Here is a 26,826-nt window from a genome sequence, read left to right on the forward strand (position 1 = left end):
GACTGGTCAACTTTAAAAGTAACATCACTTTATTTAAAATCTTGGCGTTTAACTACAGTGCATTGCAAAAGTGTTCAGATCTTTCCTATGGTCGACGCTCCCTCTAAGCCGTGCGCGTGTGTGTGCACACAAAAGTTATGAAATCGGCGTACATAGGAAATTAAATTCCCCAAAAATATGCTAAGAATAAAACAAACACGGTCGTCAATTGAAAAATGCTAAATTGACCACACAAGACAGGCTGCGAGAGGCCCAACCTGGCTGTGTGCATTATTACCGCTCGATCATCGATATCTCTGCTCTCGTCGTCTCGTACCTCCCTGCTCCTGCTCGCACGACTCTCAGTCTCTGTGACTGGGCTCGTCGAGTCGCTGTCCCAGGGTTTTGGATCTCTATGCTTCTATGAGACTGACTATATTAACAAAGAATAATTTCAGGTTTACAATTTTACATACACTCAATTTAGTGCGCACAAGTTTTTGTCACTTGAAAGAAAAATTGCACAACTTGAAATTGTTGCGCAGATAGGACATTAAAATTAGAGGGAACATTGCCTATGATGTCCTTTTTTTTGGTGAAATTACAAAATGATACATACACATTTAAACAGATGTGTATATTAAATCTATATTTAAATTAGTCATTTCAAAACTTATTACTCACAGCCTGAATGCCCCAAACTTAAAATTCTAAGGTTCAGATAAATGACAGTATATTTCAGAAACAAAAACATTCAAAACACAATATTTGAGGGGAAGCACCTTAGGCAGCAATGAAAGCCTTTTTCGGGTGAGTCCCCACCAACTTTCCATACTGGCTTGAAAAACAACGTGTGCCCATTCTTCCGAGCAGTCTTGTTCAGGATCTTTCATGTTATTTGACGATCGCTTATGGACAGTAGCTTTCAAGTCTTTCCACAGATTCTAAATACGATTCAGGTCCAGACTTTGACGGGGCCACTCAAGAACATTCACTTACTTATTATTAAGCCACTCCAGCGTACCGCATAGCGGCCTTTGTGCTTTGGATCGTTGTCCTGCTGAAAGGTAAACTTTCACTCCAGTTCTAAGACTTTTTCTCTAGTATTTGCCTGTGTTTGGCCCTGTCCATTTTTCCTTCTGTCCTAACAAGCTTTCCATTCCCTGGCAGCATCCCCAGGCAAGATACTGACCCCACCATGCTTGACAGCAGTGCTGGTATAGACGGGCAGACATGCTGTGTTGGGTCTGCGCCAAATGTAACACCTGGCATTCAGACCAAATAGTTCCAGTAGTGATTTGTCTGACCAAACAACCCTTTGTCACATGTTTGCGGTATTAGGCTTTTTAATTTCAAACTGAACGCAGGATTTGAGAGGTTTCTTTCAGTTCCACATTAGCTCCTTTTGTGGAATAACATCATGGTTCATATTTGCTTGAAATCACTACCCGAATCACAGGTAAAAGCATTCACCTATTACCTGTGATCTGTTTTCTATCCATTTTTCTCAGCTGTTCTCAGTCTTAATACATGCATTACTCTGAATGCCTCCTGCTTGCAATTTGACAATGTACAGGAAGAGCAACTTTGAAAAGCGATCCAAATATACCACACTCTTTGTTCTTTGTTGTTGTTGCTTTTTCATTCAACTCCAAACAAGCAAAATCTACTGTACCTTATCTAAACACCGGCGGATTATCCTTCAGGATCCAATTTAATCTAGATAATTATAATTAGAGCTAAACTAGTATATATTTTACTATATAACTTGAGACATAAGATAATTTCTTCTTAATTGAGACTAGAATACATGGATATTCTACAATATAGCCAACAGCTTTAAGAACCTTCTCTTTAAAATGTTAAGAACATGTACATTTTAAAACATTCAGTTTTACAAAATTGCTTACAATTGCAGTTTTAATGCACACTCGGTGACTTCACCCCACAGAGGTACAATAATATTTAGGTACATAAATATTCATATGATTGCGGTAACACCTGTTGGAGAACCGTGAGAGCCTATTGTTTTGACAGTTTTCGCCTCAGTGTTGCACTTTTTTTAAGTCAGACTTCTGAATATACTTCTGTTTTAATTGCTGCTTATATAGGCACACTCCACATGCAAGAGAACAAAGACTGAACACACTACTTGACATTTAGGCTTGGTAAAGCTGAATTGACTGATGTAATGCTCTACTCCCTGGGGTACCTAAATCTACTCTGAACAAACTGCAGAATGTCCAAAATTCAGCAGACAGAATCCTAACCAGGTCTAGTGCAAGTGATCACATTACTCCTATCCTGGAGTCCTTGCACTGGCTTCCTGTCAAATTCCATGTGGACTTTAAAATCCTCATGCTCACCTACAGTTTAAGGCTCTGCATGGCTTGGCACTTCAGTACCTGTCTGAACTATTATCGCCCTACTCCCCACCTCGCAACCTTCACTCCTCTAATTCTGGTCTCCTAACTGTCCCCCAAGCTCGTCTACATTGTATGGGTGACAGGGCTCTGGAACTCTCTCCCTAAGGATACTGGAAGCTCTGGAAGTCTCTCCCTAAGGATACTGGAAGCTCTGAAAGTCTCTCCCCAAGGATTTCAGAGAGTCACCTTCTCTAAACTCCTTCAAATCCAGACTCAAAACCTTCTTCTTTATAAAAGCCTTTACTCAGCTGGTTCCATTCTTTACTCCTCTGCTCCTATGTTACTTAGAAACACCATCCACAGTCTCCTCTGTGTATTGTAATTGTGTTTTATCTTGTGTATTCTTTGAATTTTTTGTTGTCATTCTGTAAAGCGCTTTGAGAAGCCACCTTTAAAGGCACTACATAAAATAAAGTTTTATGATTATTATTATTATTATTATTATTATTAAGTAGCATCTTTATACAATAAATCGGTTTCAGAGCTTCATTTACAAGCACATTTAAAGAAACAGAGTAAGGTTCAAATGTTGACTCTCCAGACTGGTGATGCGATACTTCAACTACTGCTTTAATGCAAGCCTGACGAAGGTGTTTTAGTGTTTAGAAAGGCCCACATATACACGAGCCTCTCTGGCCTGCTTGAGTCTCCCTTACAACCAAAATGCAACCTACGAAAAAGCAGGTTTCAGCCACTCGTCATCTTCTCTGCTGCCCGAGACCAAACATACAGTAGATAGACTCTTTATTGATCGTGTGAGGGAAATTGCAGGAATTGCAGGTAGTTAAATTAGATTTTGAAAGAACAATATCCATTACGTGAAAGGATGTATGATTACATGGTGAAGGCTGTGGGTGCCAAATGGTTTTATATGAACTTCAAAATATTTTGGGTAAAGTAACGTTTTTCAACAATCAACAGTGGAGTAAACTGTCAGAGAACACTTTCCTAACAACCTTTCCTCAACAAAAGAATTCTTCTGTTCTTTGAACCAAATGCTTTGTTCTGACAGATGTTCAGACACCTCAATTTGTGAAAAGTATTTCGACATTTTGCTCAGGATTTTACATAAAGCGAAGTGCGCGCTCTTTATAAAATGAAGATTATTTCCAGAACACATCTAATGTGCGCCATCAGTCTAATAACTGAGGTCCCTCATTCTCTCTTTCTGTAAAAAGTACACATTCACTATACATGAGGGAACAAGTAATAGGTTTATTCCACGCTGAAAACAGAAGAAAAGAAACGCAACATTTTGGCTGAGGGGCCTTTTTCGGGTGTGACAAAGAAGAAGGCTCCACAGCCGAAACGTGTTTCTTTTCTTCTCTTCTCAACATGGAATAAACCTTTACTTGTACCCTGGCAGCCTACGCATGCTGATGCAGCTGCCCCCTTGAAGTAATTTATTTGACGTGGACGCACATACAGTATATAAACTACAGCATATACAGCCAGCAAAGGTACTGCACTTAATCAAAGTTACTGTAGATCCAGGTAACAAAACATGCACCCTTAGGATCAGAAACCACAACAAATTACCTCTCTCTTAAACAGAAGGTAGATGTTATATAAAACAATCATTGCATTAAAGGATGCTTTCTCTAACATTTCCAGTCTCCTGTCATGTCTCCATCTTCTGTCAGCAAACCTCTAAACAAAGGACCAAAAATAGATCTGAACTCCACTTTAAACTTTAACAACAAGTGTACATTTCAGTCCTGGATCGTTTCCATCTGATAGGTAGCCTATAAAACTCCTCATAGGCAAAAGCACTTAAATTAAAGCATTCAGATGAAAGAAAATCAATGTATAAAAACAAGAAACCATGAATCAAGGGGGAGATGCATCACAGCAGACAGGAAAATTTATTTACAACAAGTCACACATCTGTAAACACAGTAAGCTGCGTTATCAATTCACCTTAATTTATATTCTGCTGCTATGTGAAAAATGTATTGGGGTATTAACCATTACCACTGAGGAAAATAAAGTATTCAACTTCCATCTCTTTAGAATCTGAACAAGCTTCAGGGAAAAAGAACTTTGAAGAAATTTATTCAACACTATTTTGATAGTTCTCCACTAACCTTCAAAGCTGCTATAAAAATAAGGATGTAATCTTTCAGTTCTCTTCTGAGGCAATAGAAGAATGAAAAAAAATCTAGAATTTGATTGACTAAACATATTTCCCCCAAAAACCCAAACATAATAATTGTTCTTTGATTTCTCAAAGAAACAAGCTGGAGTAGACCAGAAACCCAGCATAACCTGTACTCAACTGGTTTACAGCACAACATTTAAAGGTCGCTGCAGTTACTAACATCGCACCTGGCTGACGCAGGAAGTTACATACCCATGCTCTGTGAGCACAGCCCTTAGGGAACCAAGTTCGAGCTGCTGAATCACAGCCATGCCTTAGTTCCACTCAAGGAATCAGTTCTTAGATGCCCACTGCAAGGAGCAGGAGAGAAACCTCTTGGAAAGCCAATGTTTTTTTGAAAACTTCATCTGTCAGGTGCACACTTTACTCCCCATGTCCAAAAATCCAGCTTAATAAACACCTCTTGAACTAGAGATTGAATTAAGCAGTGCAGCAGTGAAATTAGACTAGATTATTGAGGGTTAGTGTTATATATTGTAGGCTTTTTTATTTTAAGTCTGAAAATGAAGGCTGTCTTTCTTCGATCCCCGTTGTGAAGCTGCGACTATCCGGTTGATTATAACTAATTATTTTATCACGCCTCTTCAAAGTAACAGTTTATAACCTTTACTAGACTTTATGAATATTACCAGCATCTCATAATGCTACCCTAAATGGCATTATGAGTAGACATAAATCTTGATATCTGACAGATTCTCTATCAATAGCTCACATGATGCACAGCACAATCTTAATGTGTTTTTTTCATATTTATTGTCTAATCTGTCTGCATCCTTACACAGAATCCTTCTGTTACCTTCTTTGTTGTTTGAGAAAGAACTGAAAGCAATATATATTATATATTCTTTACATAATGGCAAACCTAAGGTTCAGTCAGATAATCACCATGAAAGATTACCCCGTGATAGAATCTTGCACCCCTTATTGTTACAATGCACAAAGCGTGAAATTCAAATATCCTATATTTGGGATAAAACAATGCCTTTGAACAGTGGAGGAGATGTCTGCTGTGATGGGTATTGAAATGAAACACGGAAAAGGGTACAAACAGGACAAGGCCATTTAAAGAAGCATACATGCCGAGCTCTATCACAAGAAAAAACTTTTCTCTTTTCATTTGGAGGCTAAATTGAAGGACAGGTTTTATAGAATTATAAACCGCCAGGAGAGTATCTGCCTTGAATAGGTAAGCCTTATTTAAAGTTGGAATGATTTAGTGAAATCCAACTCGAGTAAATTTCATTTTTATCATCTGTTCTGTTTCCACCCTGATCTGTGGTTAGGTCCCCTCTTCGACAGCACTAGAATACTTTCATTTATTTCAAGGGCTGCCTGTCATCCTGTCCCGTGCTGATTTGATGATCTTGTCATTTCGTTAGCTGCTGCTCTTGCCGTTGAAAGGCAGGTAAATGAATGCAAAAAAAAACTGGCGGATGCTGCCAGTAACTTCAGCTGTTGTGCAACCTGGTGCCCCTGGACACCTTTTCATACCAGCAAGATAAGTTGGTAATAAGTGACTCCCAAATTTATCAGCGAGTAATGTACTGTAAGCAAACGTGTTATTGTACTTAGAAAATAAACAACATTTTGTGTGGGCACGTTTACCAAATCTGTCTTAATTATAATAATGAATAAGCATGTGGTATTGTTTTGGCATCAATACTTAGCTATTAAGTCCTATCCAAATTCTTAATATATTAGGTGATTTAGACATTGTGAAATTATAACCTGAAGAGACAGCTAAACTAAGTATTATGTGTATTACACCACAGTGTATCTAATAGAAGTAGATATAAAACTTTCACTTCCTGACAGAGGTTTTTGCACACATCTCATATTGCCGCCGAGTAAGAAGCTTTCCTGTTGTCATAGACTGTAAGGCAGGTTGCCCTGAAGTGATTGGGTTGCGTGGTCTGTCTACTGCCCCTGTACAATATACAAAGTCAAGGAGGTGAAAGTTTAACAGAGAACGAGACCTGTACAGTACTGGTGGCTATGGCCATTCAAATGTTTCTGGTGATATGGTCATGTAGAAAGTAATGATTATTTCATATCAGCTGTATGGGTGTTGGCTGCTACACTTTATGGTAAACCCGGGAATCTCATGTGGGAAATTGGTATTGATTAGTATGCAATTACACTTGGAAAACACTCGTATAAACTGTATTGTTAGACAGCAGATTTCTGTAGCAATAAAGATGTCTGCAATGAAGACCACCTAAACAGAACCTTAATTTTGCCCCCTGCCATAAAATATTTCCCGATTTTCCAAAGATTTGAATTTTAGCTTCTTTTTTTTAATATTCACATTGAATCTCACTAGCTTTCTTTTTTAACCGGGATTCTGTACTAAAATGTCATTGTTTAGTTTACATGAACGTGCGCCCTCATGATAAAGCACACACACCGAGCACAAGAGCAGCCTGTGGTCTTCCCAGGCTGCTAGTGACCCACGCGCCCTTCAGCTGGCAGTTTTGTATCTTGCCTTGCCATCTGCTTCGATCTGGAGGTTTGCGGCAACTACTAACAAACCTAAGCATAATATCAAGAATCCCAACATTAAGTCTATAAATGCAGATTTGTTTTTCCAGTTGATTTTTACTCTTCTTTTAATGCCAGCTGTTACTGAGCACTCCACTGCACCTTACAATTCCACATCTATAATGGTGGCATTTTAGGCTGCTTAGCTCCAGGAAAACGAGTCATTTCCCTTAGCATGACAGCCTGCTCCACTCCATGAATTCTCACGGAGGTAAACGTGGACTAGTATTCCTCCATCTGTGTTTATCTTCTCATCTACTTGCCCCTAGGTCAGCATTTTTCAGGAAGTTAATAGCCGAAGGGGAAAGGGATTCTAGAACCTGTTTTTCTAGAAGCCCAGATGGTGCTGGAATAAGGACTCGGTTCCGGAATCTTGGGAACCAGTTTTGATGGGAACTTTGTGTTTGAGGCTTATCATGATGCTGTAAAGGCGTCTTTGTAACACTGCCTGTATCGTTTCATGACTCTCCCAATCTGATGCAGGGAAACCCTGCGGATGTTCTGTTTCAGGCTTGTTTACTGTAATGCAGTGATCGCTGGCACATCCAGTCATGCTCAGATCTCAGCTAACTAAAATAAACGCGGATCCTATATTTTGGCATTCTTGCACTGCCCTCTGGATTTCAGGAAAAAATTCAAAATACTGCTGCTCGCCTCTAAAACGCTTGAGCAGTCTGGCTCCTAAATAGATCTACCAACTGCGCTGCTCTGATTTCCCTAAACACCTACACGTCAATGGTGTTCTTTGAACTCTGGCCATCCAACAGTTCCCCAAACCAGGCTCCAAAACCTTGGGAGACCCTGCTTTTTGTTGTGTGGCTCCAGGGCTGTGGCAAGATCTCCCAACCAAGATAAGATCTGTAAAAGCCCGTCTGCACTTTTAAATTGTCTCTCTTCTGCTCTAATTCCATTTAATTTAATACATTTTAGTAAGGGAAATTTCATTTTTTGCTAAAAGGTGTTTCTTAGTGAGATTAATCATCAGATGCTGAAGAGGTGCTAAACGTTGATTTCTCCCATGCATTGCCTGAATGAGGTTCATTCAAGTTGAATCTTGAAATAAAAACACTGGAAACATTGTTACTGTTGATCTGAAAAATTCCAAATCAAACAGCACCTGCTCAGATTAAACACTGGATAAGTGTGGATATTTTTGCATTGCAGTATTTCAAGTCACAAAATTCCATAACAGATTGTTTTTTCTGTTTTACATCAACATGAAAGCATTCGGTCAAAGTCCAACAGACTACGGAACAGCCTCTACCTCCAGGCAATAAGACTGCTGAACAGCCAAACTGCAGCTTCTTTAGCAAATCAACTGTAATGGCTACATGGACACAAGTTTTCATTGTACTGTGCACACTGCACTACTTGGACATAATATATTGCATACACCATGGAGACAAAGCAGCCCTATTTATATTGAGTTCTGTCTGTGTTTATTTTATTCCATTTCTATTGTAGTATTATCTATTATTATGTAACCTTAATTTTGTGATTTTTACCCCCCGGTGAGCGCATAGAAAAGACATTTCATTGCCAGCAACTACTGCTGCGTACTGTATTGTTGTGAATTTGATAAATAAACTTTGATTGATTGATTGACATGGTCCTCAGAGACATTGGGGATTTGCATGAAGAACTGACTAGTTAGAGGTTAGAGGTTACTGATCTTCAGTCATCTACACCTGACCATCCACCTTCACATTCTCTCACCTTCCTCTTGCTCATTTTGCTATAAAAGCATAAATTCTCTCTCTTCCCCTTCATGCAGCTGGGATGCAAATTCTTTGAGCTGCACATAATTACAGAGGTGAACTGTCCGCTTTGGAAGTCTGGTGAATTGTGAATGAAACTGTAGCCAAATCCCCTGGAACCATTCTAAGCAGCTGTAAGGCAAGTTATTGAAATTGCTATTTGCAATTTCTTGGGAAAATGCAGTTCAGTTTTGAGTGTTTTTTACCAAGTTCAGAATGTGAGAACACATTAAAGGGAACAGATGAGCAGACGTCATAAAAAAGGAAAACAGTCTGAGGGGATCGCAAATTGAAAACATGACAAGAAACACTATTATACCTAATGAAATAAAAATGGGCTCATTACTGTTTTAGTATACAAACACTGGGATCCTTACACCTGGCATAAATCAAACTTCTCAGATGCAAGTCACTCTTCAGTATAGAGCAGAGCGCTTATGAGTTCTTGATGTAGAGCAGTGCCTTCTCAGATCTGATGCATGCACTATGCTGAAGTCCAGTTCTAAGTTTTTTTCACTACACTATGCAAAATGTTAACCATTTTAATACGTTCCAAGAGCAAACCCTACTTTTATGGAAGCAGAAGGATACTGACAGTACTTAATACGTCAGTCTTAGACAAGCCAGTTTGTTGGTGATCATACCAGACACTGGAGATATGAGTAAAACAGAAATCAATGCAATTGCTTTAGGCAACATTAATCTTCCAATTTCTGAGACTTGAACAAAAATAATAATATCACAAACAGGCAAAACCTTTTTCCATGTCCTATATCAATTTTCTCCGCCAATGAAAAAAATCATGCCTAGTCACAGCCATTGAATCAAGAAATTGCCGTTAGTGCAGCATCCCAGCAAATTCACACAAACAGACTTCTTCTTCAACCTCTCTGGCACATTAAAAGTAAGCCAAGTTTGTTTTTTCACACTTAAAAATTCCTGTGTTTGACTGAATCACAACCACCTCCACTTCCGAATGTTCTCCAGCCTTGGAACACTTACAGTTTTTATCTGTGCAACTGTGACGCAAACATTCACACGACTCAGGGTTCACACTGGCATTCACTGGTAGGACTACATAAAAATACCCTTGATGAAGCATCGCATAATGGAAAAAGTGAGCTACAGTACATACAGTACAGTAATACATGATGATGGATTTTTTTGGAATCTTTGATGATGGAATCGGTTTTCCAAATGCACGGTTCTTGAAATGTTCTGCGAGTCATTCGTAAACATCGGAGGTTGAGCATTAAGGAAATGATCCCCAAAAGCTTTTTCTTGGTGTGGTTACTCTTTTCATGGTCCGAGACGGAAGCAAAATTCCACCCGTGAGCTGCACCACGGATATAGTGAAGAGTGATTCATCTAACCACATCAATTTTACACTGCAGTCCAGTGCCTGCTCTCCACTGTCAGGTGTGCACTAAAAAAGCCCCACATTGGCTCCCCTGGTGAGTTATCAGTGGAGTATTTTTGATTAAAGTAGCTGCTCGTGCCCCAAAGTCACAGTCTGTGACTATCAGCTGGGCAACTGATACTGTATACCTGGTGGCTCTTATTTACCTAGACGTATGACGTTGTTTTTTTTTGTCCACTACCTGTATACAAGAACACCTCAAGTAAAATTGAAAGTTTCAAACCAATTGTTGCAAACTTTGCCCTACACCCAGATCAGTACATATTTAAAAAGATACTAAAAGAGTGCAAAACTGACAGTTTTTCAGTATAGATGTTTCAGAATTCAGTCTAAAAGAAAGCAACATACCATATTCTTATGTCTAGATGAATGAGTTTGTTCAATACCAGCCACTGTTTACAAGTTTCCAAAGAACTCAGAGGGGAACAACGGCTATTCATGACAAGTAATTAACAATTCCCATATAATCACTCCACCCAAACACATTTATGTCTTTTACTTACTAATTTGCTTAGAAGCAGCCTTTATGCAGGTTTACAATATATAATACCACAGCAGGGCTACATGTCTTCAGATCAACACTAACACACACAAATTTGATTTTCAGTTTTCCATTATTAAGATTTTTCCACACCTCTTCACCTTCTCTCCTGCCACACAGATGGGGGTTTTACTGCCTAAGAGAGGATTAATTATTAACATAGATTTTAATTTTAGTTTTTAATTACCCCCACCCAACTGTGGAACCTCCGTTTGTTAATCAACTTGGAATCAGCACTGTGACCCTCTGTACCACACGAGAAAGATAAAGACTGTGGGCTGGTCTGTTTTTGAAAAATTTTCACAGCTCCTACAGGAAGATCTGCACTCACCTGGGGAACGATGCCTCTCTATCAAAAAATGTGCAAGCTCACAGGCACCAGACACTTCCTACAATGGGCAACATTCGTCTTCTCTCGCACCGATTCCTGCGACGCCCTTCTCGCTGGGGCATCTAAACGCACTCTGAACGCACTCTGAACAACCTCAGCACATCCAGAATTCAGCAGCCAGAGTCCTGACCAGATCTTGTGCAAGTGATCACATCACTCCTGTCCTGGAGTCCTTGCACTGGCTTCCTATCAGGTTTTGTGCTGAATTCAAACTCCTTATAAGCTATAAGGCTCCTCATAAGCTATAAGCATCACCTGTAAGGCTCTACATGGCTTCAGTACCACCCTGGCTTATTATATTCCTGCTTCCCATCTGGAAACCTTCACTTGTCTGACTCTGGACTCTCTGGACAAGTGACAGGACCTTCTCCTGCTGCGCCCCCAAAGCCCGGGAATTCTATCCCCAAGGACGTCCGAGAGTCACCGTCCCTGAGCCATTTTAAATCTCAAAACCTTATTCTTTAGAAAGGCTTTTATTTATTTGTCTGCTCCTTTGCATCCTCTATTACATTACAAACTCTTCCATTTCTTAGTGCCAATTTAATCTCTCTGCTGTTTTCATTGTTTTACCTTAATTATTATTATTATTGAGAAACCTGAGCCATTAAACCCACCGACCCAGCAGAGCTTCAGCGCCTGTTGACCTCTGCTTGTTGCACAGACTGGAACTCCACTGCAGGGCACAGTCTGTACTGGGAATGCACAACCTTACTGTGTTCTTTGCTATCTGACATTAAAAATGTTCAAGACTTTTTTCTCAAGAAAAAAAAAAGCATTTTTTATTCACTTTGCAAGCGACAGGGTTGGTGCCTGCACGAAGACACTGCCAGGGGAATGGAAATGAACATGTTTTATGCTACTTAACAACATATGCACGTTTTCTTTTCCAAATAATCCTCTCAGGTGCCGAGTTTCGGTTCTTGTTGCAACATTTCCCATGAAAAAGGGAAGAGCTCACCCTGTGAAAGAGTAATACACAGTGTTCCAGTGCCTACTGTAATATTAGCACCGTTCTGTCCGTTTAACCAATAGATTGCTGATTTAACAATAAGGAGTTATTAAAAAAAACAGAAAATGATGCATCTATTTATGAATTACTAAGATTTATACTAAACATAGCGCCATTTTTTATCCAACGGTGTTAGATATCATTAGTTTGGACGTGATACACAGAAATGTAGAATCTTGTTAAACTCCCTTCAGCTGAAATTTCCAATTCCCGGAACAAGATCTGTGGCCAGTGGCCACGGCTAATTTAAGTTTGTCTTCTTGTTTGACGTTCCTGTCACTCTTTCTTCAGGATTTGTGTACCAATTTATACAATAACAATGTGAGATTAAAAGCCCTCATATTACTGCATATTTGACGATATGGGCCAAACGGCAGCCTCTGTTCTGGAACCTTTCACATATTTATCTACCAGGTCTGTACCATAGTGTTGCCAAAGACACATTGCCTTCCTAATGGTATCATGCAACTCCAAAGCAATTTGGACTTAAGTGCATTTTAATCTTTAAAAAAATAAATAAATATAGTACATGTTGGGATGTATTGCATTCTGCACACTATACAAAGCACACCATCTGGAACACACACTGATTTGATATGCACCCATCTGTAGCAAGTACATTATGTTCTGTGATTAATCCTTGTATTTTTCCCCTGTAAAAATATTTCCCAGGGCAATAATCTGTTCAAAATGTGGAGACAAACCAAAAAAAAAAAAAATTGAACCGAAATAAACAATAATCAAGGAAAAATTTGGAAATTTTATTGCAATTATATCTCAATTTCATTGAGATCACCATAATTCTGTATCAACAACCAAAACAATACAATTTGCAGGTACTGATCACAAATTCATTCTGATGGAAGCACTCAAAAGTACTGGAAATCTTTTTTTCATCCAGCTCCATAAAGCAGACATTAAAAACAGGGGCTGTTTGGGTAAAGGAAAAAAAAATGGCCTTTCCTTTTTCACAGAAAAGACTGGTATCCTCTCAGACCTCTTCTTTGTTTCTGACACATTAAAGCATTACGGATTGAATTTTCCCCTTTTATTCGGAATTAAATTCACATAAGTACCAGTCTGCTTAATCTCTGTTCCTGACACTGGGGACCTTTGCAATCAGTCTTAAGAACTCAGGACAAGGGGTTGGTACAAGTCTCTGATTGCCTTGGTAAGATAACCTGTCTGAGGCTGGCCAGAGAACAATTTAAGGTTTTTCCAGAGCTTCTGCTCTCTATTTCAGCTTCCTTTGATTAAACTGAAGATGGACACCTTTCAAGTGTAAAGTTTTATATGTGCAGCACATCGACCAGCGGTACCTGCATTTTGGATGCGCTTCGATGATGGAGCATTAATTGAATGTTATCATTTTAAATTTTAACCATGTTTTCGGCAACATGAAAGTTAAGAGGCCATAATAGAAAACCAGACAAGTTGCTTTCCTGTTCAAAATCAATCAATGTTTCTGAAAACCAATTAAGCTCAACATTCATTTCATGGGATTTTGCTTTAATTTCTGTCTAGAACTGAGCGTTACAAGCGCTATAAATCTCCGTCTGCATGCAGGAAAACTGATAACAGGCCACACAGCCATTGCTGTGAAGGTGCTGAGAAGATGCACAATAAAAGAGGAATTTTATCTGAAACAATTCCAGCTATGCTTTTGTTTTCACTTCTTATGAAATTAAGTTAAATGAAACATCATTATGCATTTATGTCTTTTGATGAATCAAGCATACGATTTTTGGTATTGATAAAATGTTCTTGGTGCCCTTCTGATTAATTGTTCATTCATGACTATGAGGCACTAGAGTGACCGCCTGTTGCATAACCACTAAAGCAGCACATTAGTCAGAGAGTTCATTAGGCATGGGTGGTTGAACCTGCTGGAAAACAGGCCTGGTGATAACGACAGAGGAATGCAGAAGGCCCTAGTGCTTATAAAAAAAAACCCCACCTTTGTCAAATCAGTATATTGGAACAACTCCTCAAGATGTTCTTATCGGCTTTAACTATGAATCAAACCTTGGTGACACACCAGCAGGTATGGTGCAGATGGGCAGGGCAATACTCTAAATTTACTGACAGATGTGAACCCGACTGCCCAGTGCTATGATGGTTACGTTCCAGGACTTCACCTGCAGCCCCTCCTGTGGCTCGTCCTGACCTGACAATATTCCAGTAGGACAACGCTGCCTCACACCACTCGTACAGCACTGGCTTTCTCGTGAGAGGAAACATGAGTTCTGCTCAAAACGTCCCGTTAGCCAAACGTGAGCCCCAGCCAACATCTGTGGTATAAGCTAGATTAACATGTGGGCTCCTCTGGCTCAGAGACCAGTGAACAGGCAAATGCTTGTCCAGGCTCTATGAGGGAACTGGGACAGAATTCTACAAAATAACATCTGGAACCTGGTGCAAAGCATATGTTGCAGATGTAAAGCTTACAGCCTAGAACCCTCACGGCAGAGGCCCTTATTCATCAGCATAATGAGCTTACTTACTTTTTTTTTTGCTGTCTGCAAAATCTCAGTGGAGATCTACAACACAATGGACATTTTCCTGATAAGGTTTTACCAAACACGTATTTTGCTGTTCATACACAATAAGTTTAAGTTGGTGTCCAGGATACTTTAAACTAAACCACTTGCACAGTCCAGATCCACACAGATAGGAGAAGTTACACATCATCTTCATGTTGTCCCTGTTCCTGAAAAATATCCCTAAGGGCTCTATGATGTACTCAGTTGTATATCAAGGATGAGCCCATGTGATAACTTGCCAGACATTTAGATGGAAAGCCCAGTCAAGGCCAATAACCAGGACAGCGGGATAATATTTCCTGGATTGGAAAGATCTATTGTCTCGCCTCATTAACAGCAGAATGGCTTCATTTTTACACCCCTTGACATTCTACACTGGCAATCTGTTTCGACTGCTCTTTCTCCCCCTGTACGTACCTCCCTGAGCCCCCGGTTTCTGTTCTATTTTATTCTTTTTGTTCTCAGCCTGCTATAAGTTCTACATTCAAATTTCAAGTTCAAACAAACCTCAGCATCTGAATCTCTGAAGAGGTGCTGTTGTAATGAAGTCTTCCTGTTGATTTCTCAGAGAATAAAGTTCCATAATTCCAGCGCTTTATGATCTTTAAATCAGATGTGCCAACAAAATGGTATTATTCAGTAACACATTCTATTCTCTCCTGAGATGTTCCCTTTTAATCATTTTTTTACAGCAGACTCTATTTCAAACACAAAGTTATACCGACACAGCTTACTTTGAACTGATGGAGTACAGTGAGTCAGTTTTAAGTGAAATCCCTGTGGTTTCTGCGGTTGTTTGGTTAGATTATCAGCCAAGAGCCAGCAGTTTGTGTCCAATTTGAAAGAAAATGGAGAGGATCTCGCTGATAACCTCTGTTTCACTTTTGCACACTCAGGTCTGTCAGGCCTGATTACTGTAATGTAGTGCTTGCTGGTGTTTACAAAGGTGTTCTTAAGTTGCAAAATGTCGAGAAGTCAGCTGCTCAGCTCCTAAAATGCCTGAACGTTTCTCTTGTGCTATACAGTAGCATCCTTGCTGTGGCTCTCTGTGGACTTAGAATCAAATTATAAATGCCGCTGCTCATCTTTAAAGGCTTAAATGATTTGGCTCCTGGCTACATCAGTGAACATTTATCTCCCTGTGCACCTACACGTCATTTGCACTCTTCTGAACTCTCGGTTCTTTCGGGCTTCATTCCTCAGCACAAGACTTCGTAGCAACGCTGCTACTGTCCTCTCCAGATCTCACGAGCGAAGCAAGGCTCGGCAGAGACGGGAGACCTTTAAAGAACACCTGGTGCCGATTGACCAGCAGGTTTGACTCTTCTCACTGGACCAGAGTTCCCACACTGATGCCCAAGTATAATAAATAATGTTAATAATGTTTCTTTATTTGCCCTATACAATTTCTTGCATTAGGAATTCGTCTTTTCGCATACCCCAGCTTTTCTCCAAGGAGACACAGACACACAGACAGGGAGAGAAGCTTGGGGTCAGAGCGCAGGGTCTGCCATTGTACAGCGCCCCTGGAGCAGCTGAGGTTAAGGGCCTTGCTCAGGGGCCCCACGGAGTAGGATTCCTCTGCCGGCCGCGGGATTTGAACCGGCAACCTTCCAGCCACAGACGCAGATCCTGAGCCACAGAGCCACCGCTCCGCCCATATATAGTGTATAGTGACCCTGGGCACTGCTGGAAGAGGTGCTGCCGTTCGCCTGAATTGTTTAACCTAGGACTTGACAACCGGGCCATCAAAGATCCAGTGACAAAGCACAGCAGTAATACAATAAACTGCTATTATGTGCCAGGAGAAGGAGCAGAACTAAATAATTGCTTCACAAGTGGAATGAATGGGGAATCTGAGGTAGCAATTGTAATCACTCTCTCAAGCACCCGCTATAGGTTAGAGACTAGAGGCTGAATTATGACCGTTAGAAAAACTAAATCCAATTATTACTGTCTGCCAACATATCTCAGTTTTTGAAATGATGAGAATATTAGGCATTGCATTCCACCACTGCAGGGAAACAATATTCCTCCTGCACGTCGTCACTATTATTAAACATGCACAAGACATATAATAATAATTAAATGGCTCCTTAAGCCAATATTTTAAATGACACCAAAGTTGACTGGAGTTTCAGAAAATTCGGGAATCACTGCTAATTCCCGAAATACTGTCCACCTCATGTTCTTCACCGAACACTCCTACATGGGTCTTTCACTGTCTGTATCCTACAGGAAATGAAAAACACTCATCTTCTGAACTAGTACCATTTCCAATTTTCTTTTCCACTCAGTAGTGTGTACATTTATTTTTAACATCTAAATGCAGGCTATTTGCTAAACATTATTGTATATAGTGGTACAAAATAGATATTCCTTTACAATTACATAACAATGATTAATTTTCAGCAAACTTTTTAAATTAAAACCACCAACTTGAGATTTCTTGGAAGTGGTTTTACTGTCAATGTCATTTTGGAATATGAAATTCCAACTCCAGCAATCTATTTCTCCACACTTGGAACAGCTTGACACACTAAAATACTGATCCATGACTATATCTATGCTGCAAAGATAACCAGCCCCAAATGTCTAAAAATTCACATGCAATTTATCACATCGTTTTCTACATTTTTCCATGTGTGACTAATGTGAAAAATTATATCAGACAATCAATTATTTGCCTAGCAGAACAGTTGGCAAGGATTTCAGCTACAGTGATTAAGTACATCTGCAAATAGTTAATTTTATAAGCAAAACAAATCAAAATTAATGAAGCAAAGCCATTTGAAGAAACTGTTCTAATCCAATCCAAGTCTTATTTGCAGGGAGATGTTAGCACAGCAAAAATGCCAACATCAAATTGTAAAGAATGTCAATGTTTGTTTTTTTAACACCAACGAATCTCACACCTATGAACAAATTATTAATTTGGCTGATGCTTTTATTCAAAGTGACTGATATTTAAACCCATTTATATGGCTGAGTATTTCACTGGAGCGATCTGGGTGAGTCGCCTTGCTCAAGGGTACAACAGCAGTGCTTTATCAGGGATTTAAATCCACAACCACCCAGTTATGGGTCCCGAATTACCACTCCATAACAGTGGAGCATCTTCGGCATTTAGACCTCTTTGATGCCAATAAACACTGATATAATGCAGGTAAGCTTGATTTGATTCATTAGGTCATTAGTTGTAAAATTTCCTTAACTACTCCTGATATTGATATTAGAAGGATTATTCTAATCTGAAAAAAGAAAACACATGTGAGAGGCTTAAAGTTAAAGGTGGACCTTTAACTGAAAACAATTGTGGCCACGACTGCACAGTGGCCGCATGTCATAGTATCGAGGCTGTAGTTACAGAACACAGCAAAAGTACAAAATTAACAAATGTCCCGAAGAGTCCTAAATTTTCAACGAAAGAGTTCAAATTCTGGGAATCACAAAGTGTGAACGTCGCAGCTGTATCATGACAACACGAGCAAATGGGCCAGTTCCAAAGTGCGCGGATGTGCGTGTGAACACTGAGAGTGGGAGGTGCCTCAAAGCAAATGACGAGATTTCCTCACACTTACAAAATCATTAATGAGATGACAGCAATAATTCAGTTCCAATGTGCGCAATGAGCATCCATTAGGAGCTGTTATGGGATTTTTCCTATTTCACACTCCAGGTGAGAGGGCCTGACGCACTTCGGAAAAACATTTTCTTCAGAACTACATCTTATAATTAATCATCGGTAGGACCTAATCCAATTCCATACTATTGTCAATTTAGTGCACACTGTTTCATCATAATGTCCCTTAGCTGGAGTAAGGTCCTTATTTTCCTACTAAAAGGTAAAATAAAAGCCTTCCTTGCTTGTGGCAGAGGGAAAGAATAAGCCCAGGAATTGCAGGAAGAGAGGAGAAGAAAAGTTTAAAATTCAGCTCCATGTTTGTTTAAGTCCCTTGAAACGATCTGTAAACTAGTTATCAATATTACTATTACTAATGACCTAAACAGTTCTCAATAATTCTTGGTAGCCCTAACCTTAATCTAACGCGTGGAGTTCAGGCCACGGGTTGGGTTTGGGTTTTGGGCAACTCCTTCGTAAACACAAGATGATGTAACGACCAACGTAACAACGATACAGAGTAAATTTTTTTTTTTATAATAATAATAAACCGTGCCAGAACTGCAGTTAACCAAGCCCCACTTCCGGGAAGTCCTGGCTGGCTCTCCAGTCTAGTACTGTCACCGGACATCTCTACCGGAGTTGTGCTCTTGGCTTTTGACAGAAGCCGTGTCCTTCAGCTTCCCCTTGTGTCGTGCAAAAAAAAATTAAATAAATTAATCAAAGCGGATTTATTTCAGCCGGAGAATAGTTGGAAATGACGGCATTTCATTTCAAACTGTTGGGACTTTCAAAGAAAGTACAGGCACTGCTGTATTTAAGCCTCACAACTGTATGGGAAGGATGCAAATGTCTCACTGGTTGAGTCAAACAATAACGTCCCCGTCTTTAAGTGGCTTAATTAATGAACACAACAAATGCTTTGTGGGTGACCGTAGCATACTGTAGGAAAGAGTCTTCACTTCTCAATAGCCATTTCAAGTAAGATACTCTTATAAGGAACAAGTAATAGGTTTATTCCATGTTGAAAAAAAAGAAGAAAGAAAACACAACGTTTCGGCCGTGGAACCTTCTTCAGGTGTGAGCTCATACCTGAAGAAGGCTCCATAGCTGAAACGTGTTTTCTTCTCTTTTCAGCATGGAATAAACCTATTACTTGTTCCTTTGCAGCCTACGCATGCTGACGCAGCTCCCCACCTGAACTACTACAAGATACTCTTATATACTGCTTATACTAAAATTAGTTTACAGGATTGCATACACGGATATTGATCAATACAGCGAAAATGCGGTTATTGTGGTTAAACTTAATGATGCCAATTTTTTGGGGGGAATGGACTTTTTTAACAACAAACCAGAAGCAGAACAGAAAGAGTACACAATGCCATTCCATGAACACTTTTTGTCTGCACCAGATGCAATTTTCTTAGGTGCAATCATGTTAAAAAATGCTCTGAAGAAAAGTCTGCACTCTGAGCTCATCTCAAATTCGGAAAAAGTCTTCCCAAGTGAAAAAACACAGACAAATGCACCCTGTTTGACTTTATATACAGAGCGTTTTCTTTCAGAGCCTGAGAGGATTTTTTTAAATTTCCTAGGAATTATTCATCACCAAAAGCTATGCTGACTATACTCGTGTTAAAACCTGAAGGCCAGAGAAAAACACCCCTAAAGACATTTTGCTAACTTTTTTAAATTTTAAAACCACTGAAATATTGAAGAAACTGCAGTTTGGGCTCAGATATGTGTCCTTTGGCTTTGTTCATCACATAATCAATGAAGTCAGATGCAGAAAAGTCTATCATCAGTGTGCCCGGCTCTTCATCTTCGTTAATTAGGCACAGGCTGTGTGCTCACATGTTCAGGCTGCTTCTCTGAGAAACACAAGATTCCTCTCCAGACACACAGAAAGCAAGGACGATATTTCTACATACTGTGTGAACGAAAAAAAGAACTTATTCTTAACCACTTATTGTAGTCTATACAGTCATGTCTTCTGAAAATCAAAATTCAGTCTTTCAAAAGAAGCTCACTAAATATGCAAACACTGAAACACATGACTGAGTCATTTATGGAGATGAGGGTAGTAACAAGCACACTGATTTTAATAATTTAAAAGACAGCAATACTAAATGACCAATTAGGCTGGTGAAAGAGGTGCTCTCGGTTTATAAAGTGTAATTGCATTACGGATGGGTCCGCTTGCATTTGCATCAATTGACAAATTCTTTTGTATCTTAGGACTGCTGTAAACAGATAAACTATAACGCTTTTAACATTTTCCAATTATAACTTTAAGTCATTGGTAAAAAAAACTACAATTCCTTTACTGCCATTACAGCTCCTGTGGCTTTGCTTGGGACCTATTCTGATTTAAAAAGAATTAAAAACTAGCGTTTATTCCTGTCTTTGCAGAAAATGAGCTGATTATATTGAGTTAAAATTATATGATTTCTTTCATAATTGCATTTTAGAGGTGCTTATCCACTTTTTGACACTTCACAATATCTACGTCTCAAACACAGACATACAAGATGGGTACCTTGAATTAATTAGTTATCTTCTATTTTATGTTAATACAAAATAACGAAATCTACTAGCTGACACAAACCTTGTGTTCAGAAAAGTGTTCAGCCAGAAAAGCTCATCACTGAATTAACACTGACCCTGACCAATTTATTATTTGGCATTCTCCCCTTTTTTCAATGGGGGGAGATTAATCCTCTGTCGATTACATCAGATTCTTCCCAATCACTGCATAAAATCATACAAAGGTGCCTTCCGATTAAGAGAAATGATCTATGCACAGATAGAACCAGTCAAGGCGTGTGCACAGAGCACAGGAGCGGAGCCTTACAGTCCAGACAGTGTTTGAATCTCGGCTGTGTCTTTACCCAGCTGTGACCAGGATTCCCCCAGCAGCGATTGAAAAAGTATCTGCAATAGACTGGATCAGCCACTGAGCCAAGCACGCCACACAACAGCAAATGCTATGACCTGCGAGGTGTTCAGGTGCCTCTGGTCTATATCGATGAGGGCCGCCACTCACACAATGACGCAGCAGGAAGACCAGGTGCGTGGTCCAGACAAGACCCCTCTGCCCCTCTCCTGGGCGGGTCAGGCAGGAGGGGGAGTGTCCTGCGACCAGCCACGCCAACAACGGATCAATCGCACTCGTTTCGGATTCGGCAGCTCCAAAGTGGGTGGGATCAAAGCCAAAGCCAACTGGAGATTTCATTTAAAAGCAAAAAGCAGAAAACTACATTGGCTGAATCCCAGTGCCTGCTATGCATGGAGAACACAAAGATCTCTTGAGCTTTTCACTTTAGAGCATCATTTGATCAGCAGCAATGCTGGGATTGCAAACCCCATGTAACACAGCTTTGGACTATTTCACACGTGCAGTTTCCCTAGCATTGTGATGAAGCCGTAATTCGACATCATAATATTCTCTTTTTCGTTCAACAGCTGCTGCTCAAATGCCCTGACAAGAAAATCCTCCCTAATTTATCTATTTCACTTCCAGAATCTCGTGCTTTCAGAAGAGAGCTGCTCGTCTTTCTTCACTCCCCCCATCAGGCTTTAAAGCTTGTCCTGCTGTTTAAAAAGCAGGTTTCAAATCAATAACTAGAAAACAAAGATGCAACAAAAATTGGAATAGAAATCATGACGATCACCTTTTGCAGAAAGAAAGATAATTTCAAAGAAAGCACTATAATCAGATAATTTATCTAAACAACACCTCCATCACAGCAATGTTCAGCATGTTTTAAATTATTATTCAGGTAGCTCCAAGGCAAGGAAACACTGTAGCTGTATGAAATTAAAACACATTTGTCTCTCAGCTCTGGCTGTCAGTATTGTTCTCCTTTCCTTTATTTGAAATCACAGAAATATTAATTCAGAGTTTAAATACACATTTACTGTCTTTATATACTGTTTGTGTGTGTCTTCATGTATTGATTAATCGTGAATATGTATTTCTACATCTCCAGGGACTTCTCAGAGTTACGGAAATAATGAACAAACCCTATATCTTGATTTTATCATAACTATTTAAACATAAAATATATCACTGTGAAATGGTCATAGATTCTGAAAACAACATTAATCCCATTTAATAAACATGCATAATACCATTGTTAAGGAAGAAGGTGCCTATATTCATGACTCCTTCAGTGTAGTAGAGTCAGCGTGACAACGTTTTTTAGGGGAACTGCAATGCTATTTTTATATTTCGTGGTTAGAAAGAATCAACAGTAAGTTGATGGGTGCATTTCAAATCATGATGAAAGTAAAATGTACACAGTAACTTGCAAAACCTCCAATGTACATCAGAAAATAGACAATATTTCCAGGTATGCGCAGCACAATGTTCTGCAACTCAGAACAAGGCAACAAAATCTCTGATGAGGTTACAGGGCCCTGTTACATTGTGAACAGTCAGGCTTGTGAATACATCTCTTTAAATTTAATAGAAATACTGCTCTCGGCTTTGAGACGTTTTCGCTGACAAATACTACTTACTTGTTAACTCTGCATGCAGACCACGTCGGAACATTTCTGCAGTGAAATGTCTACAAACCTGTACTTATTTGCTTGTATTTCGCAGTACAATAGTTATCACAGGGACTAGTGAGCAGGAAGGGCCGCTTCACATCACAATTCATGGGAGTTTGTGACAACATGGCCACTTACAATACTTTCAAAAAGTTCACGATTTTGTGTTTAATTGAAAATCTGTGATTTTTTCTACACTATCAATGAATTTATTTTGTTACTGAGATTTAATAACTGGTCTGAGAAATTTGGACTGCAGGTCCCCTTTAATTGGCATATCAAAGGTTTTCAAATTAAATTCACTGCTCAGTGTTTTTAAGATTGTAATTCCCACTAAATTAATGAGGACATTTAAGTTAAGCTGAGGCATCTTGGAATAATTAATGATCTATATTAGAAATCATTAATGATGGAGTGATGATGGGAAGTTCTTTCAGAAAAATTTAGAATGGTTACCGAAATTTCTTTACTACTTTAGATTCTACTAATGTAAATTCCAAACTCTAATTATTTCTTTAAAACAGGATTTAAATGCCATTTTCCTCCGACTAATAACAAAAGGTTCTTATTCAGGAACACACTGTAGAAAGGGTTTTCATTATGAGAAGCTGGTCACATCCACTTATCCCGGAGCTCGGCATTTACTTGTAGTTCTTTCGTACTGAATGACATGAAACCAGGAGAACACTTAGAACAAATATTTGTGTCTATACATGGAAGAATAAATTAAGAATGATAAAAGACTGAGATACAGAATGAAACCAATGGAAACAATCAATACTTGTCAATCCAGTATGGGGACTACAGTGCATGTAAAAAGCCTCAATGTGAATTAGTGCACAAATGTGAATTGTTCATACAAACATCTGCAACAGACAATCATGTTTTTTGAGAAATGGAGAGCTGTCATTTACGAGATTAATGTCAGAATAATATAACGATACTTACCCCTACAGGCTGAAAAATAAGACCGTCTACTTCATGACTAACTTGAGAGGTAAAACTTCCTTCCAGGAGCTAAAAAAAGAAAGCAGAACAGGCTTAGTTGAAAAATGATTACGTTCCCATGCATACTGTTCACTTAGAATAAATATTTCTATGATAATCAGCCACTTACAGTGACCAAAAGCACTGGGGCAAAATTATTTCTACATTGACCTCATTTATATACCCTTCTTCTAAGAAACTATCTGCTGTGTCACTTCTCTTGACATAACCTCTCTATGTAATATGATACTGAATTGAGTGCAATGATGCATAATTAGCTAATAACGTTCGAATCTGATCAAATATCTAGCTGCATTAAGCACCAAGCATGTAAAGTACAGAGTAAATCCTATTTTGAAAAAAACTGTGCTGTTTACATCCGTGTCCACATGGTAGGTGTAAGAAATGCTTTCAGCAGATGGAAGCCGAAGAGACGGATGTTCTTTTAAGTTGGGCACGATCTTCATCCATGTTAAACATGTTTGAAATCAAAGTAAGTTAGCAATGCTAAAGGAAACAAAGTGGAAAAAATATATCAATTTCACTCATACTTTGTAAGTCTGCTTTTAAGACTCAGCTGCTTAAAAGAAATACAATAGTCAAGGATAAATGTGATTCTTTTAAGTGGGATGCAAGGTACAATACTAAAACATTTCTAGGACAGCGATTTCCACAAAGTCAGACGCATGAGGTTCTGCGATAAACTACTATACAATGATGCATGAAAATGTAAGTGCTTCTACATAGGTTGAGCCCTATAGTCCGGACATCACTGTTTTGAGGCTGAGCAAAAACAAAATTGCAAGTCGACTGGGACTGGCATTCCCCTGGAGATAAGATGGACTTCCACATGCATGCTGCACAACAGCGAATCCTGGAACAACTCAGCACCTGTGACAATGCAGTGACACCGGGCAGAGATGCCCTCCTATCGGTGCTACCTGTTCTCTAAGGGCCTGCAGTGTCCAAGTCTAAGGGGCTCTGACAAGCGGGCTGCTCATTCTCTTCCTAGCAGAGCAGATCCGCTGCTAAAGAACTGTCAGCTTCACACTGGAATGGGTAGAAAACAAGTGGCTAATCCACTTTAAAAAGAAAATAACACACAACTAAAAGACCACAATCCCAGCTGAACCCTGGAAATAAGGAAGATGTGGAACATTTACAGAGGACCTATCCACAACAGAGATAAAAGAGACTGTGTGATGAAAATCACCATGTCGTGTGCGTGCCAAATGAACAGAATCTTTCAAGTTATTACTTAATGGATCAAAGAGCTACAAACACCTGCACGGGTATGATGGATCTTCACAATAACCTACAGTATTTATTGACCACAGTCCTTTTACTTCAGCAGTAGTGTTTAATTACTTTGATGTACTGTAATGCACATTATGGGACTTTTCTTTTTTCTTTTACAAAACAAGAATATAAACATATAGATCAAATGCTGTTTGCTTGTCTCTAAATGTGTGACAGCGTCAAGTTAAAAATATTCTTGGTGCTAAAGATAACTTGGTTATTCAGGTCCTGAGCTGAAAGAAGACATTTGAAAGATGGACAACATCTATTCACCGGTCATTCTAAAGTATTCAGTACACAGAAAGAAAATTTTCCATCTGTTTTCATTTCTGTGCAACAGTGGTATCACACTTAACTATATAATTTACGCTGTGTGGTGTTGTCTGCTGTACTGTGTACTGTATGTCCTGAGAGATCAGTGTGAATAAGAATTCTAACATGGACATATGGCAATAAACTCTACTCTTTACCAAGAGCTATCATTGTTTTTCAAGGGTGATATTTCACAACTTAAACATAGGCCCCAGAATTCCACTTATCAGGCTTACTCAGTTGCTGTCTGCATGTCTCCTGATGTGCTCTGCTCTCAAAGGTTAGTATGTGGTGAAAGATGTATACGGGTACAGGGAAGAGGCACAAACCAGAACAAACAAACAACAGGCTTCACTAATTGCCTTTACTCTTTGTTTATTCTGAAACGCCTCTGAGATAAAGCCAGGAACTCATTCATGTCAAGGTCAGCACCTTAAATCAGAATCTGCAGAACAGAAATGATATTTCCGCTACGAGCTTCCACAGAATATGCTGGAATGCAGGCTTTCATATTCTGCAGGTTGCCTCACAGCTCTGAAAGTAAACGGACTTTTCCGCGGGCGGCTGCAAAGGTTGTTTTGTTTTAATTTCCTGGCTTTTCAAAGAGGTACGTGCATCACAAAATAAAATTTAAGAATTGCAAATGCAATAAGCCCGCTGCACAATATTTCAGTTATCACAGATGCCAATTGGACACTTGTGTGAAGAAATTCACTCCAGCAACACAACGAGGGGTTCTAACAAGCCCACCAGTTGCATCAGAAAACACTCCATAGGCACACGATCAGCTGTTGTCAATGAGGCATTCTGCCCAGAGCTGAGAAGCCCTTCTGGCATTCTCCTGTCAGCTGCTTACCGGTTGCATGAAGATCCAACTTGGATCTTATTTCTCTAGAATGAAACAATGTCATTTGGGCTGCTCCTTTATCTGAGAGTTAATGTTCCTCTCCACAAAATCAAACTCTGTACCAGCTGAAAATGCGCCCAAGGGATATTTTTTTATCCAGAGATGAGGGCTCAAAAATGTAGGCGGTCAGGTGCTTGTAATCTGTGTTGCCGTGATGCCCTGCTTTGCAGACTGTCAGCACAAGCTACAGGAGCAGAAATTCACTCTCAGCATTGCAGCCTGAGGTATCACTCCAGGTATATCAAGTTAGGAACAGACTATGCAGCATTTGTTCCTGACAGAATTTTGTGCAGTTTTCAAACAGTGAGATGCAGCTTAGTGCAGTTCGGGCATTCAAATTCAGGTCTAAATCTTATAATCGGCGACAACAA

The 26,826-nt window shown here is 39.4% G+C and overlaps 1 protein-coding gene across 1 annotated transcript in view; it reads right to left on the reverse strand.

Annotated features, from left to right (window-relative positions):
* Window positions 1-26,826, reverse strand: part of rngtt (RNA guanylyltransferase and 5'-phosphatase) — a 169,105-nt gene that overhangs the window by 30,608 nt on the left and 111,671 nt on the right. The window contains exon 12 of the mRNA XM_088626745.1: window positions 23,899-23,967. Coding sequence (XP_088482871.1) covers window positions 23,899-23,967 — 69 coding nt within the window. The remainder of the gene's footprint in view (window positions 1-23,898; window positions 23,968-26,826) is intronic.

Source organism: Lepisosteus platostomus, chromosome 3, assembly GCF_059453375.1.
Source record: "Lepisosteus platostomus isolate fLepPlt1 chromosome 3, fLepPlt1.hap1, whole genome shotgun sequence".
In the NCBI taxonomy this organism is placed as follows: domain Eukaryota; kingdom Metazoa; phylum Chordata; class Actinopteri; order Semionotiformes; family Lepisosteidae; genus Lepisosteus; species Lepisosteus platostomus.